General features: G+C 51.4%; 1 protein-coding gene across 5 annotated transcripts in view; it reads left to right on the top strand.

The window, feature by feature from the left end:
• The window catches only part of EFCAB14 (EF-hand calcium binding domain 14), a 32,012-nt gene extending 18,264 nt beyond the window's left edge, over window positions 1–13,748 (top strand). Inside the window, exons 7-10 of one of the 5 annotated variants that reach the window (XM_072649342.1) lie at window positions 1,401–1,472; window positions 5,471–5,585; window positions 7,997–8,111; window positions 10,866–13,748. In XM_072649342.1, the coding sequence (XP_072505443.1) occupies window positions 1,401–1,472; window positions 5,471–5,585; window positions 7,997–8,111; window positions 10,866–11,094 (531 nt within the window). In that variant the 3' untranslated portion in view covers window positions 11,095–13,748. The remainder of the gene's footprint in view (window positions 1–1,400; window positions 1,473–5,470; window positions 5,586–7,996; window positions 8,112–10,865) is intronic. The other 4 variants (XM_072649338.1, XM_072649339.1, XM_072649340.1 and 1 more) reach the window with 4 other exon arrangements.
• Window positions 13,749–14,065: the final 317 nt, after the last annotated feature.

Genomic DNA, 14,065 nt, shown 5'->3' with positions numbered 1-14,065 from the left:
ACGATGTGGTGAAGTGGAACAGGAGTTATCACCCCATTTTACAGGTGAGGAAAGTGATTTGCAGAAAAGATGGCCAACCTAAAACCCCTGCATAGGCAGGAAAGGTTAAGCCATGCCAGCCTGCTGTTTGTACCCTCACCCTGGGCTCCTGCATGGCATGTGCAGATGGTGGAGGGGTCATATGTACTCTGGATTTAGATTCGCTAATGAGGAAACTGAGACCCAGAGCTCAGAATTAAGTGTCAGCAGCCATGGACTTCCTCCTACCTCAGGGATCAGGGAAGAGCCCATGGCACCAAGTGGTCCCCAGGGCAGTGCCCACTTAGGACAGGGCTGTGCTCACCAGAAGCCTGGAAGGCTGCACAGAGCAGGCGAGCTGCTGAGGGTCACCCGTCTAAGTATCCAGCAGAGGCCCTGGGCACCTTCCTCTGTGCTGTGCTGCCCATCAGGGAGAATCACATTCTTGTGAAGCACAACTTCCTAAGGTAAGGGAGATGAAGAGTACGCCTATTATTGTCCTCCCCATTTTACAGAGGAGAAAACCGAGGACAAACAGCTAGTTACTCTGGTCTTCTGACTCTGACTGACTTTTCTACCCTATCATGTTGTCTTCATCCTAGTTATATGCTCTGCTAGGTTTAACATCTTCATCATCAGTGTGCCCCCTCTCATCATCCACATGTATGTGCCTCTGCAGTAGGCCTTGCACAGAACTCAACAGTATCTCCAGAAACTCACCCAGAGTCAGTCAGATGCAGTATGGGAAATGATTGCCACAGACCCCATCACCACCAAGTTGAGACCTGAGCCCCAGATCTAGGCTTTCCTGCAATGCCTGGCCTTGGCTTGTGGTCTGGCCCGCCTCCTCTTCCTCTGTGAATTTGGGGGTACCCAAGTCCCAGCTTCTACTGTCCATCACCAGTTCAGGTCATTTAATACTGAACCAGGAAGATCAAAAGGCTCCCATGTGGACTTCTCAAAGCAGGGAAAAGGAGGCAGGGAAGCCTGGAGGAGGTGTTCTCTGGGCCTTGGTACATCCCAGGAGAGCTTTGCTAAGAGGAGCCAGGTGGCTGAGCTACACAGCCCACCTTGGTTTAGAGGAAGAGAAGGGGGCTTCTGTGTGTCAGCATCTTCAGATTTGGGACAGACTGCCCCATAACACTGTTTCTCTGGGGCTTTGCTCCCTTTGACCTCTTATCATCCTTTTTTATCCCTGCTATCTACATGAAAGTGTTCTCCAGCCTTCCAGGTAAATGTAGCTGAGATTCAAAAGGGCATGATGTTTAGGAGGCTTAAATGTTTGTCCTAAAGAAATTTCTCCTCCTCTATCTCCCTCTTCTTCTGCTCCCTCTCCTCCTTCCCTTCTTCCTCCTCCCCTTCTTCCTCTCTCCATTCTCAAGATGGCTGATGGAGCTACTTCTCTGAAAAGAGACTTTCATAGGACAGATGGGGAACAAGCCCAGATTCTAAAGGTAAGGGAGAGAAAGAAACAGCAGGACACATTCCGGGCCTTTACTTACTGCTTCCCTGGCAGTCAGCCTTAGCAGCTACATTTCCATGGTTAAAGGCTCTGCCCTTCCATTATTGCAGTCACTGAAGGTGCCATTCTTCTCAGAAAAGTGATCTGCAAGCATCTTGGAGAATTTCCTGTGCTCCGACTAGTGGAAAGGGGAGCAAGCTTGGGTGCTCCCTTCTCCCCAGAGACCAGCTAAGCTACTGAGAGCACCTCTTACACACTCTGTCATTTGAGGCGTTCACAAGGAACAAGCGTGGATGGGAATGCCCTTGGAGACAGCCATGGAGGAGGCTTTGCTGCAGCTTGAGCACGTGGCCTTTGGTGTTTTAAAGCTTCCCACACTTGACTTCTGTTGCCTTTTCTAGCTGCTGCTCTCCATCTCTATGGACAGGCATGAATGCAAAGGCTACTTCTGTATGTAAATCTCTCCCACGCTTGAGAGGGTGCCATGTGTATGCCCAAGGGAGTCACGACGGCCATCAGGAAGGCATGACAGGAGACGCAGCGTTGAACATGTATGTCGTCCCTCCAGATTCAGCCTTGGCCTGAATTAGGGAGCAGTTGGCTCTGTTCCTCTACTTTGTGAGTGCAAATGTGCTTAGTAAAAGTGAGATGACAGAGGAACCTGCAAGGGCAGAATGGATCTTGTCATAATAGCCTATTTGCTCTCCAGGACAGGAGGGCTGCTATCTCAGGTGTGCCTGAGGAGCTAGAAATAGCAAACATGCATAGCAGGGGAGTGGGAGGATGCAGCAAGGAGGGAAGGCCTCAGTGGAGTCCAGACCGCAGACCAGAAAGAGGGCCAGGACAGCATGGGCCTGCATTTTCCACACCAGATGGATAATGCCTCTCCTGGGCACCTGTTAGAGTAAGCCTGAGCAGGCCACATCAACAAGGCCACCATCTGTAACAGTGAGATTGAGATCAGTGTGGAGGCCTCAAAGGACAGTGTCAGGGTGGGCAAGAGTTGAGTGTGACCTCCACACTCTTCCCAGAGGACATGGGGTCCTTGCTCAGGAACCCTGGCCAACCTCCAGCTTCAGTACCTGGACCTCTGCTATTGCCCAAGCCTGAGACTTTGAGGTGGGGTTCAATCCCTTTCCCAACAACACTGAAAACATAGTATCCTCTGGTCCCATCCACTACAGGGACACTTGAAAGGTGCTGAAGGTATCAGGCCTGCCAACTTCAGCAGTCACCAGAAGATTGGCATTCCCAACACGGCCACATTTCAGCCTTCCATGCCACTTTTACCTGGCCCAGAATGAGCTGATCATTCACAGCCAGTAGCAGGGACTAGAAGTGACAGCCTTCTGCCCCCTGGGCTCCTCGGACCAAGGAGCCACTTCAGCTGGTAGAGTCCTCTGGCTGGCCAAGAAATGCAAAGTCACTGGTCCAGATCCTCCTCAGGTGGCAAGTCCAACAGGAAGCAGTCTCCATTCCCTAGGGCATGGCTCATTCCACCATCCTGGAGAACCTTCAGGCATTTGACTTTCCCCTGACCCCAGAGAAGATGGAGCACCTCTTGTCCTCAGTTACAGTGGGTGAAAATTAGGCCCCATGAGATTCTGGACATCTGTAATTCTTCACTGAGCCCTGTTAGGGCCTTACCTCTGGATTTCCTCCAGCCCAGATAGTAAGCAGTATCCCTACAGACTCTGTAGTGCTCTGGGAGGGAGGGAGGAAGGTTTGGCACATGGCAAGTGCTTAGCAAAAGCTTATTAAGGAAGCAAGGAAACTGAAGAGGACAGAGGAACAAAAGCTACTCGTGTGGTCCAGTGTGCCCAGGGTTCCTGTGTGCTGGAAGCCACACCTTAGGAGGCATCAACTCAAGGGGAAGGTCCCAACCCACACACCTTTCCAATCTAAGAGACCTCAGCTTTATAGAAAAGACGAGATCCCACTGCACACAGTGTCTTCAGGCCAGTATTTTGGCATCTTCCCATATGTGTCAGCATTAATCCACTGTGGAATCCAAGGATCAGGAAGGTGCCCATCAGAAGCACCTGTTCTCAGATGGCATTACCTTACAGGGCCTCCAAAATAAGATCCATAATCATGCAGAAATTTGGACTAACTCCACACAGGAAAAGCCAAGTGGATGTTCTCCAGACTCTGGTACACACTTGAATGAACAAAGTGGAAAACTTGTCAGATACTGTAAATGGAAAATGAGACGGACCCCAAATTCAGGACTAGGAGAGTGAGCCTGAATGCATCAGTGGAAAGGGAGGGGCACAGTGGGGAGAGGGGGGTGAACAGGCATTTATTAAGCTCTTACTGTATTCTAGGCACCAAACATACAAAAGTAGGGGTGCTCTCACAGCACCTACATCCCTTCAGAGAAACAGCACGTAGATATCTCAGCACGTAGAGAATAATAATGGAGGTGTGAGGCATGATGCTCGAAGGGTTCAGCAGAGACTTCCCATAGGGGTCATTTTGGAGGTCACAAGCAAGGGTTACTAAGCTCTTACTATGTGCTAGGCACTATGCCCACCTCCTTAAAGAGCTAGCATGCTAATGAACCAGGCACAATTCTCAGAGGGGGAGGGGAAGAGAGAGCATCTCAGGCTTGGTGTGCAGCCAGGACAAAGGTTCAGAGGTAGGAGATGGGGTGCTGTGTGTGAGGAGCAAGTTTGGTCTGGCCAGGCCAGAGCAGAGAAGGAGTGAAGGGAGTGTGGAAGGGCCAACTGGAGCTAGCGCCCATATGTGTATGTGCATGTGTATGATAGCAGAGAGGAGAGGGAGCCCTGCAGCCCATTCAGCAGACCTGGGCCTTAAGAATATCACTGGCAGCTGGATGGAAAATGGACGAGAGAGCAGGTAGAAGGCCAGTGACAGATGAGGGGGGCCAGAGTGGGTGGCTGGCTGCAGAAGTGAAGAGAAGGGAGATGGGGGGAAAGACAGAGGCATCCTCAGTAGTAACAGGAAGGCAGGAAAAGAGGCACACTGGAGAGGAAAGATAGCGAGCTTTACTAGGACACACTGAGTTTGACACATAGTAGGCACTAAATGCTGGTTGACTGACTAGGATACCTAGTTCAGAGCATAGAGTAGGTGGTTGGAGGTGCAGAACGAGACCTACACACAGTAGGGCTGGGTGAGGATTGCTGAGAGTCAGCTCCATAGGAGCTTTGAAGGGAGGCCCCTGGGGGACCTGATGACATCCCCAAGAAGAAGAGGATGCAGGGCAGAACCTTAAGGGATTCCCCCAGTGAGGGAACATGACATGGATGGTGATCCAGCAGAGGAGGTTGAGAAGGACCCATCAGTCACTGAGGTTGTATGACAGCCTCTGAAGAAGGAACCCTGGGCAAGGGAGAGGCACATGGTGGGTGCCAGCAGACCAGGAGGTAACTGAGCCTTGTGTGGCAAGGCCCACATGTCCTGCTGCACTCAATGCCAAGAAAACTCAGGGGAAGCCCCTGGAATGAAGGGGATAAGAGGGGGATTGCCAGAAATGCCCACCTCTAGGGGATCATGGGTGCCCTTGAGATCTGGCTCTTTTATCTCAGCCCCAGCCAGACATGGAGGCTCCTTGCTCTGAACCCCTGTAATATAGACTGCCTACTCCCCCTAACAGTCGTACAAATGGATACTTTCCCATCCAGGTTACTGTGAGGAACAGAGGAAAGGGGGAGGGTATGTGGCGCCTCCACTGGGCAGAGGTGCAGACTGATGTTGCAGATCACACAGCAGTTAAGTGACAGGGCTAGGACTCCAGCCCGGGTTTTCTACATAGCTGTGTGTATGTGTACAGATTTGTATATTGTGACATCTATAGGTAAGACCTTTCTTCCACTTATCTGAGTTCTGCACTCTGGGACCAAGTAGACCAAATCCTTTTTCCATGGGAGTTCTGAGAATAGTGGTCATGTCCTCCAATATAGTAGTTGTCTCTTCTCCAGCCAGTTATTCCCATAATCCTGTTTGGATCTTTGTTTGGGGCAGAAGGAAGATGGTGCAGACTCTCAAGCCTCCAAGCTGAGGGAGAAGCTTCAGCTAATCACCGCTCTCACAGGCAAGCCAGAGCCCAACGCACCACCATTGGAGGCCTCAGAGGAAGGTGAGTGAGTCCCTGGCCCAGCTCAGGGTGCTTCCTCAAGTCTCAGAGGATTTAGAAGAGGCACAGAAAGGGCTGAAGGCTTGAATCTGTTAAGGGTCAATGGTACATGTTGAGTTTGAGATAAAATTTCCTACATCTCTTTAATAAGCAAGAGTCTTAGTCTCACATGGCCAGAGAACTGACCTGAGTTGTAGCTTATGAGTCAGCGTTTAAGTCACTGGTTTTAGTTGGGAAACCTAAGTGATCCTAAAAATCACCAGTTACTACAGATAGAGTTCTGGGGCTTGACAGTGCCCCATCCTGCCCTGCTTCTTGAAAGGACCATCCCTCGGCTCATCCTGACAGAGAACTATCCACCCTTCCCTTGCAAGCTTCCAGGGATGTGAATCCTTCAGGTAAAGCTGCCATCTCCATAAGTGCCAGGGAAGATGCAGGCCATGTCTTTGACCCCTCAGACCCTGCTTGTGACTGAGCAGACATTTTGTTGGATGCCTCAGACACAAGAGTTCAGGAGAGTGCCCACAGGAGGTCTTTCTGCTGTCTCAGATAAAGAAACTGAGGTCCCAAGAGGTGAAGGCCCCATACTGCCCTTGTCAGTCCATTTAGGATACAGAGGCTGATGTGAGATAGCCCTTGACCACAAGCAGCTTCCCTTCTGTCTGGGGGGCCACATGTATATTGTGTAACCATGCAAAATAAATAGCAAGAAAATTGGGGGCAGGGGGTTAGAAGGAGACATTTGAGCTGAGTTCTGAAGAAAATAAGGTTCTCAAAGGGGAAAGGAAGGGGGAGGGCAGTCCAGGAATGGGACACAGCCTGGGCAAAGATCCTGGGGTGGGAGATGGTGTGTTATGTGTGAGAAGGCAGAAAAACTGGTCTGACCTCAGGCTGTTGGGAGGGGGGTGATGTTGAACTAGTTTGGAAAGATCGTAGGGCTTTAAATACCCCACAGTATTTGGTATTCTGTCTGGCATGCAGTAGGGAGTCCTGGAGCTCACTGGCAGGTAGTGGATATGTGAGTGCCCCTGCCTTTGTGTGCAGGAAGGACTGGAGGAGTCCGGGCCACACCAGAGTTGTGATGCAGGATGGCTGGAAAGTTAGGAAGAGGGGAGGACAAGTTGTAGACCCCCAGCTCAATGACTAAGAGGCAGCTGGAGATGCCAGAAGGGAGCTCAGGAGAGAGGTCAGGGCTGAAGATAGAGACCTGTGGTCCCAAGTGGACAAGCAAGGAGGCTGAAGTGCGCCTCCCGCCACCCCAAAGGTGCACGCTGAGGCTGCCGGGGATGTGGGCGTCAAGGTGTGGCCCATTGGGGGGTTTGTTTGGCCTGATTATGCTTATTTGTTTCAAGAGATTGTTTTTCTTTTTTTACCATGGGGGAGGGGCAGAAGTAGCAAGGAGAAAAAATAAATACTTAATGACTGAAAAAATGATTAAGTAGCAATAATTAAAGCCATGGGGGTTCATGAGGTCATCACTGCAAGGTCCCCAGTGAGAGGAGGGCCCAGGGCAGAGCCGTGGGGATCCCCTATGTCCAGTGCATGTGGCCTTGATAAGGAGGAACAGGCAGAGAGCAGGAGAAGAACAAGAGCCTAGCGAAGGGAGAGCGACCCAGAGCAAAGCCGGGGCGGCAGTGACCGGCAGCAGCTGCCCAGTCTTTTGGCCTGAAGCTGATCCGTTCAGTCTCGTCCTTTGGGCCCAGTCCACCTACAAGTTCTGAATCTGCCAGACTGTCCCCTCTTCCAGCCTGCATTGCTCCATCATCGTCCCTGAGAGGAAAATAAAAGGAGACCCTCCACCAGGCACCCTGCTCCAACCTTCATTCCCTGTCTGGCCCATCCTTCAAGAAAAGAGGCATCTGACAGGCGGGGCATGTTTGTGTGGGCCCCAGGACAGAGGCAGGCTCACCAGCCAGCTGCCGGAACGCCTGTCTCCCTGCCCCCTCCCACATGCTTCCCGTTCCCTCACAGGCAAGACCCCCCCAGTGCCCATCAGCACTCTTCTCCCTGCTCAGGACTTGCATCCTTGGTTGCCACTCCTGGCGTGATCTCACTCTAGGTGTTCTGCCCTTGGAAGAGGAAGAAGAAAGCCAAAGCCCAGCTCTACATGAAAACCTCATGGCCACATGGAAGGGTGGGATGAGCCACGCCCTCCCTGTGCCCAGGTCACTGTCTCTGGTAGTTAGGGCCGTTCTGGCCTTTCCCGTTTCCCTTTGAGGCCTTTTCTATTCGCAGTCTAACCTTGCCCTCGTGTCCCTCCAGCAGTACAGCACACACACACACCTTTGTCACCCTGTTTTCCTTCCTCCAGATTTGATGGTGTCCTTAAGACCTTACAGTTACAGGTGACTTCAAGGGGAACCTTGCATGCTGGCTTAATTTGGTATCAATCCTCCTGTGTCTGTCTGTTACAGAGAAAAAACAGAGTGCTGAGTCAAAGCTATCCTCACTTTCAAAATTTTCCCCACGATCTCTCGGAAACCAGGTGGAGACTACTCATCAGAGACCTGTCTCTATCCCAGGTGACAGGTCAGTCTGACAGGGAAGGAAGGGCAAGGATGGAGCTGGTTAGGGTAGGGGTGGGGGGCTGTGGGGTTTTGAAACTACTCTTTAAAGGTGGCCAAATGTTTGTGAAGGTATCTCAAGAAAGCCTTAGAACAGTCTAGTGGGAGGACCTGGGCTCAGATTCCAGTCTTGGATCCTTGCCACTTGCCTCCTTTTAGGCAATCCATGCTCTTCCCAGGCCTTTCTTCACCTGCAAGATGTGGGACTTGGAAGGGACGCTGTCCAAGGTCCCTTGCAAAGAGCCATGTGGCCCTTAGGAAGACTTCCCTCTAGAGCAGCCCAAGCCAGGTGTCATGCAGCCCTGGCCCAGAGACATCTAGCAGAGGGAGCCCACCTCCTAAAGCAGCTGATCCCACTGTAGGGCAGCTAAAGGGTTAAGAAACTTTTCCTTAATTCCAAATCTGCTTCTTATCCACTTCCATGCCTTTTCCCTAATTCTGCCCTCTGAGAGGCAGTGTGATTGAGTAGAAAGATCCCTGACTCTGGCATCAGAAGACCTGGATTCAAATTCTGCTTCTGTTCCTTAGTGTGTCTTTGAACTCAGGCAACCTCCCTGGGCCTCAGTTTCCTCAGCCTCTAGGGTCCCTTCCTTCTCCTGACTGCTCTCCTCAGAGCACTCTCCAGCCCATCAGTGCCCTTCCTAAAGTGTGTGAATACAATCCTCCAGAGTTCTGACAACAGCAAAGAACAGAGCTACTCTCCGCACCCTTGTCCTCACCTCCACTTCCCCCTCAAGTTCCCATGAGCTTTTTCTAAGGCTGTCCCCCACTTCACTAACTCATTGAGTTTGTGGTCCACTGAGACCTCCTGGTCCTTTTCAGAACACCTGCTGTCTAATCAGACCTCCGTTTTATCTTCTCCTTGGGAGGACCCCAAGTTTAAGACTCTGTGGTTCTCCCCATTGAATAGATTGTATAAACCCTTTGTGTACCCACTCATTTAGCTGGCAGGCAACTAGCATTTTTTAAGCCTTTCTTCTGTGCTAAGTGCTAGGGATACAAACATAAGCAAAAAGAAACAGTCCTTGCCCTCTAGGAGCTCATATTCTAATGGAAAATACCACACAAAAGAGGTACCGGAAGTGGAGGTGGCTGAGTCTGTGGAGACCCTGGGAGAAGGGACTGGCCTTCCTTGTATCCACAGTGCCTCGGACAGAGTGAGAACTTAGGAAGCCTGAGAAGTCACCCAGTTCCACCACCCTCCCCCAGAGCAGACGTTGGTCCCACAACATCCCCGCGGAGCAGGAGGCGGTCTCAGGGAAGGGTGCCTCAGCGAGCACTGAGCACTGCTCTAGGGCCAAGGATACGCAGCTCAGCCCTGTTCAGCTAGGACCAGAGCTTAAAAAATGGAGACATCCAAGAAGGGTCCCCCAGCCACAAGTGTCAGCTCCAGGCTCACCTGAGTGGCTTCTGGGATTCCAGTGAGGGAATCACATTCCGTGACAGGAGATTCACTGCTTCCTGAGACTGTCCTCGATAGCCCTCCCATCCCACCCTAGCCAGCGCACTTGTCTTTTGAGGGGGCCTTGCTTCTGCTCTGCATCTTCCCTTTTGCATTGAGATTTAGAATGAAGTTGGATTCATTTGAGACTGATTTTCCCCATTCCCTGTCCCTTCTGCCTGCCAGGAAGCACACAGAGAGCCTTGTGCAACCTACAAGTGCCCTGAGGAGGGACTGGAGGCCCCAGGACAGGGCTTGTGTGGGTGGGGAGACTTTCTTCTGGGTAGTCTGACTCCTGCAGCCTGCTTTTGGCATGTCAGCAACTAAGTCTGCAGATAAGGGTTGGGTCGCTATGTAAGTAGCAACAAATCATGCAAACCAGTTGAGGCTCAATTTGCCTTCCTAACTGTGTCATAGACCTGACCTTGGGGAGGAGGTCATTATTAAGCACCTGCTAAGTGCCAAGCACTCTCCTGAGCACTTTACAAACCGAGGCCTCATGAGGGAGGTACTCTTGTTACCCCATTTTACAGATGAGAAAACAGGCCAGTGTGGTATGGGCCTTGCCCAGGAGTCCACCAACAGTGACTGAGGTCATTTTTTATCTCTGGTGCCCCCTAGTCCCAGCATCTGTAGCTAATCCTTCTGGCTGAGACAACAGCCCCTTGAGAACCCAGAAGATGATCTTCAGGGGTTGCTGTGGCCAGGCAGGTCATCCCCTTGCAGACAGCCTAACCCTGATGCTGAGCCTCTGACCCTCAATGCTCTTGTCCTCCCTGTTTGAAGAAAGTCATTCCTCAGGAGCTGATGAGAATGAACACCACACAGCTGTGTGCACATCTCTCATCCCCCAGTTAGACTTTAAAGATACATAGGAAGTCATACTACCTCCAGTAACAAGGTAGATAGAAAAGCCTACAATACAGGGAGTTAGCTACAGGGTTCAAGATGGGGAAGAAGGCAGCCAGTCTCTGGTGTTGGCCCATAGGGTCTTTGTCACCTCCATCAAACAGGTCCCAGCCCAAATCTTAGTGGGTGACCATGAGGCACAGAACCAAAAAGGGAGGGCAGTACCTTGCCTCCACTTTCTCAAGGCCTGGCATGAGAAATCATTTCATGTAGACTCCCTTCAGTGAGATTCTGCAAGTGGAGTGCCCGTGCCCTGGTCAGGCTCCCTGGCTGACAACCCCTGGGCTGCTTGTCTCACAGTGAAGCAGTAAGACCCCAGGCTCCTCAGCTCCCCTCAGCCACTGGGCCTCTGAGCAGTTTGCCCAAGAGTGAACTGGTGATGATCAAGTGCCTTGTTTCAACAGATCTCCTGGATTTGTTCCAAAGGACGAGCCAGGGGCCTGAGGGGAAGCTGTCCTACCAGGATCTCTGGGACCTGCTTGGTTCTGCCATCCCATCTGCCCAGAGCATGGCCAAGTTTGACATGGACAGAGACAGGAGATATTCCTTCCTGGAGCTCAGATTGGCTTTAGGCATTGAGCACACAGAGCAGGATTAGAATTGGAAACCCAGCGCAGGCCTTGGCCCGGCCACCACCTAACAAGCCACCTGGCCCTCAGCCCAGCAATCCCCATGTCTTTGAAGCTGCATAGCACCCTGCTTTTGGAGAAGCTCATAGCAGTTATTTTTTTATAGGAGAACCGAACCTTCTGGCTGGATGCTCAGCAGTGACTGTGCTTTCAGGGCACCCACAAGAATGTTGCTGATCCAGAGAGCCTCCTTCCTCTCTGGTCCCTCTTGAGAGACAAGATCATGTCTTTAAACTGAAAAACATGTACATAGAGAAAAACCCCTATTTTCTATTTTACATAAATTTGCCTTAAATTAGCAGCACTTTATAGAAACCCAGAAAATCTTGTCTTTTCTGTCCAAGAGAGGCCTTTTCCAAGCATTTGTTAGTAGTTGGCATTGAACAGGGAATTATGGGGGAATGTGAGAAACCAGTTCAGACCTAGCCATTAATGTCCAGACACGTCCCCCATACCCCTGCAGGAGGGCTGCTGCTCACTAAGCAGTCCTGCCCCAAGAGTCAGAAAAGGGCCTGTCAGGCCCCTCCAACCTCGTGAGACACTCTTCAATTGTTGAGCTTAGATAAAAGTGTTTGCAGGAAAGGATGGCGTGAAAAACCCTGGAATCCGTCCTTTCTGGCTTCTCCTCCTCCTCCTGAGATGTTGCCTTCCCCTCCCAGCCCTGCCTGCTGCCCCTCCTCAGAGCCTCTCCTCCAGCTGATGGGACAGACTCGGCCTCATCCCCCACGAATGGTCTTGGCCCAGTCACCAGGGCCACTGGGTGGGGAGAGGCACCTCTTCTCTGCCTCCAGTTAGTGTCAGAGCCTCCCTCCTTCCAGGAGGTTTCTGTGGGCTACAATATCACAAAATGAAGTGTCAGAGGTGTTGTGCCCCTGGATGAGACAGGAGGCAGGGATCTCCTTGAATCTTAGCAAGTGCAATATCTTTCCTAGTCCTGCCTACCATGTGGGAGTCCAGTGCTGGTAGGAATCTCTTTGCCTCCCAGTAAGTTCTGGCCCCATCTGCCATTCCCAGAATGGTCATTCTGGATCATGAAGGAGGAATCATGTGCAGAACTCATCTGTGGGGACCAGGGAGCTGAGGGAAACCCCTTTATTTGGATGAGCTTTGTTCTGGTGTTAGACCCTTCATAGCCTTGCAGTAAGTGGGTATGTGCGATTCACAAAAGCCTTGTATAGGCAGTGAAGATCAGCTAGGGACAAGCAGGCCAATGCCCTTCTGGGAATTTGTCCCATCTGCCACCCCCAAAGGCTTCTCTCCCTGCATCCCCTTCTGGGTGCATCACGCCATTGCCCAGCTATTTACAGGCCCCCTGGGTGCCATGCCTGCAACCCTGTTTGATACACCTGACCCTATAAATTCTCTAGCAACCAAATAAAATTCTAGCAATAAAACTGATCGCTCAAAGACCTGTATATGTTGTACCATAAGGCTTTTGTCTATACCTATTAGGGTTTTTTGGTTTTGTTCTGTTTGAATTTTTTTTGGAAACTGATTTCTGTGAGCCACAGCTAAGGGGACAATGCAGGCTGCCCTTTTTAATTTCAGAGCAGTTGTTCATAGATCAGCAGAGAGCCCTTGGTTAATTCTTAGTCAAAAAGTCAGTTTCTTTTAGGATTTGTCTTAGGATCTTACTCAGGAGGAATCTCATTGGCATGAACTAGGCCAGCCATGCAGTGAGTCTGCCTTTGCTGGCCAGCTCCCAAGCAGGAGGGTCCCAGGGTCGAGTTACCTGCTTCCACTGAGATAGAGGCTGCCTGGTCTCCTGAAGTGTTCCTCTGGCACCTCGAATACTGGCAGTGCTGCCAAGGCACCCAAGTCACTGTGCCTTGGCCAGGCCCGACAGCAGCTGAATTTCACAGGTGGGGAGCACTTAGCCACTCTGGCCCCGAATGACCCAAGGCTGCCTATCTCTTCCTACATTTTACCCTCCTATTCTCTCCCACTCACTCTTGGACTGTTCCTTGCCTTCAGTTCCCCGATTCTGGGGGCAGGGTGTGGTCAGGGAAATGCATGGAAAGTGAGGCAGAACAGGCTCAGCCTTTCATGAAGTTTGGGCTCAGTCAGAGGGCCACACTTGAGGACCTAGAGGGTTCCCCAGCCCTGTGGCGGGGGGCGGGGGGAGACTTATCCATAAACTGGCCTGTTCAGGGGAGGGAAGTTAGTTGACTGACAGCCTTAAATCTCAGGAGTATTGCCCAGAGGAGAGGTGAGGGGTGGGGCATCCGAGGGAGATGTAATGAGGGGCAGGGAGGAGGGATTGCTTCATTGGCTTCATTCCATCCCTGGGCCAGCCCCTCCCAGTTCGGCCGACTATCTGCCAAGGGACTGAATCAGGGACTGACCTTGCCCCTCTCTTCTTTCTCCTCTTCCCCTTCTCTCCCTCTCTCTCTCCCTCCCTTCCTCCCCCCTTGGCATGCTCCCCTAGATACTCCCACAGAGTATGGGCCACATTGCCCTTGGTCATCTACCTTGTCAGTCTCCCTCAGCTGTTTGGCCAGCAAGGGGATGGATGTCTCCTGACCCTGGGGTAGTCTAGGTCCCCACCTCAGAGAGGATCCTTGCACTTTAATAACATGTAACAAGTTTTAATTTCTCTGAATAAAACGTCTCTCCCCTTTTTGCCCTGTGTCTGTGATTGAAGCTTATTGTGTGGATCAGTTGCTTGTACAGCAAAGAGGAAAAGGCCAGCTCCAGGAAGATGGGGTTGTGGGGGCTGGGGTGGGTAGAATACACAACCACCACATGAAGCTTGAGGCCCATTTAAAAGAAAAAGAAAATGGGGAAGTGGCCTGCAATGTTACCAGAGGAGTTAAGACAGGGAAGGGATAATGAAGGCCAACCTACAACCAGGCCAGAGAGCACAAGGGGATTTCACAGGACCTTGTGAGGTGCTCACAGTTCTCACACATGGAAAGACCTCTAAGGGGACAGCTTCAA

Source organism: Notamacropus eugenii, chromosome 2 (assembly GCF_028372415.1).
Source record: "Notamacropus eugenii isolate mMacEug1 chromosome 2, mMacEug1.pri_v2, whole genome shotgun sequence".
NCBI lineage: Eukaryota > Metazoa > Chordata > Mammalia > Diprotodontia > Macropodidae > Notamacropus > Notamacropus eugenii.
Note: the sequence above shows the minus strand (reverse complement) of the source record. Positions and strands in the feature narration are given on the sequence as shown.